Source organism: Nicotiana tabacum, chromosome 13 (genome assembly GCF_000715075.1).
Source record: "Nicotiana tabacum cultivar K326 chromosome 13, ASM71507v2, whole genome shotgun sequence".
NCBI lineage: Eukaryota > Viridiplantae > Streptophyta > Magnoliopsida > Solanales > Solanaceae > Nicotiana > Nicotiana tabacum.
The window spans coordinates 81,784,441-81,785,791 of record NC_134092.1 but is presented as its reverse complement, the minus strand read 5'-3'; the positions used below and the strand labels follow the sequence as shown (position 1 = coordinate 81,785,791).

Here is a 1,351-nt window from a genome sequence, read left to right as displayed (position 1 = left end):
AATAATAAATAAATCACATTGATCATAATAATTATATCAAGATTAGGAGTATAAGCTCATTTAATGAATTAGAGAAAATATTTTATATATATTCAGTACAAAACATCTTTTCTCTACTTGGTCCGTTCAATATACATTAAGTATACTAGCACAAGAAGTCGGAGTAAAACCACTCCCATAATTAAGAAAAATTATACTATAATCTTGTGCGACAATCATCAAGATATATTGCCCAATAATATCTTCAATTATGAACATAGTTTATTAATTATGAGAACCGATAATTTAATCTTCTGTGCATTAGCTAAGACTTCATATACTAAATTGTTTACTACATAACTAAAGGACACACATGTAATAAATGATCTATTTAAAATAGTACTTTATTGAATTGAATAAATTAAATAAACAATTGTTCCATAAAGAATAAAATACAATACTATGTCTAAAGTGCATGGTTAATAGTATATCCCAACAATCTCCCACTTAGACTCATAACCATGCGTCTATAACTCTAACACCCATTCCTTCTACATGCTTGTCAAAAATCTTCTATGGCAAGCTCTTTGTAAACGGGTCTGCCAAATTCTCCTCTGACGCAATCTTCAACACTCTTGCATCACCTCTCTTAGTTATGTCCCGAATTAAATGATATTTACGCTAAATATGCTTCCTTCTTTTATGGCTTCTTGGTTCCTTCGAGTTTGCAACTGCACCACTATTGTCACAATAAAGTACAATTGATGCTTGAACCGAAGGAACTACATTAAGCTCTTTTAGAAAGTTCCCAAGCCAAACAGCCTCTTTAGCTGCTCAGATGCAGCCACATATTTAGCTTCCATGGTGGAATCAGCAACACATGATTGCTTGATACTCCTCCAACTTATGGCTCCACCTCCTAAGGTAAAAACATATTCTGAGATAGATTTTCTAGAATCTCTATCTGACTGGAAATCTGAATCAGTATAGCCAATGGGTACAAGATCACCTGAGTGATAAACCAACATATAATCCCTAGTCCTTTTCAGGTACTTGATTATATGTTTAACGACAGTCCAGTATTCTCGTCCAGGATTAGGCTGAAATATACTAACCATGCCAACATCAAAGCAGATATCAGGTCTAGTACATAGCATAGCATACATGAGACTCCCTACAGCAGATTCATCTTTTCTATCTCATCAGTCGTTTTTGGGAACTGATCTTTTGACAGAAAGATTCCATGCCTAAAAGGAAGAAAACCTTTCTTGGAATCTTGCATGCTAAACCTGGTGAGAATAGTATCAATATAAAGTGCTTGGGATAAGCCTAATATCCTTCGCTTGCGATCTCGCATAAGCTTGATCCCAAG

At 34.4% G+C, this 1,351-nt stretch overlaps 1 protein-coding gene across 1 annotated transcript; it reads right to left on the bottom strand.

Moving 5' to 3' along the window:
* Positions 1 to 776: 776 nt before the first annotated feature.
* LOC142168193 (secreted RxLR effector protein 161-like) lies at positions 777 to 1,145 on the bottom strand. Its single transcript, XM_075228849.1, has one exon. It carries the CDS (start codon positions 1,143 to 1,145, stop codon positions 777 to 779), a length of 369 nt encoding a protein of 122 aa, XP_075084950.1.
* Between the last annotated feature and the right edge of the window lie 206 nt (positions 1,146 to 1,351).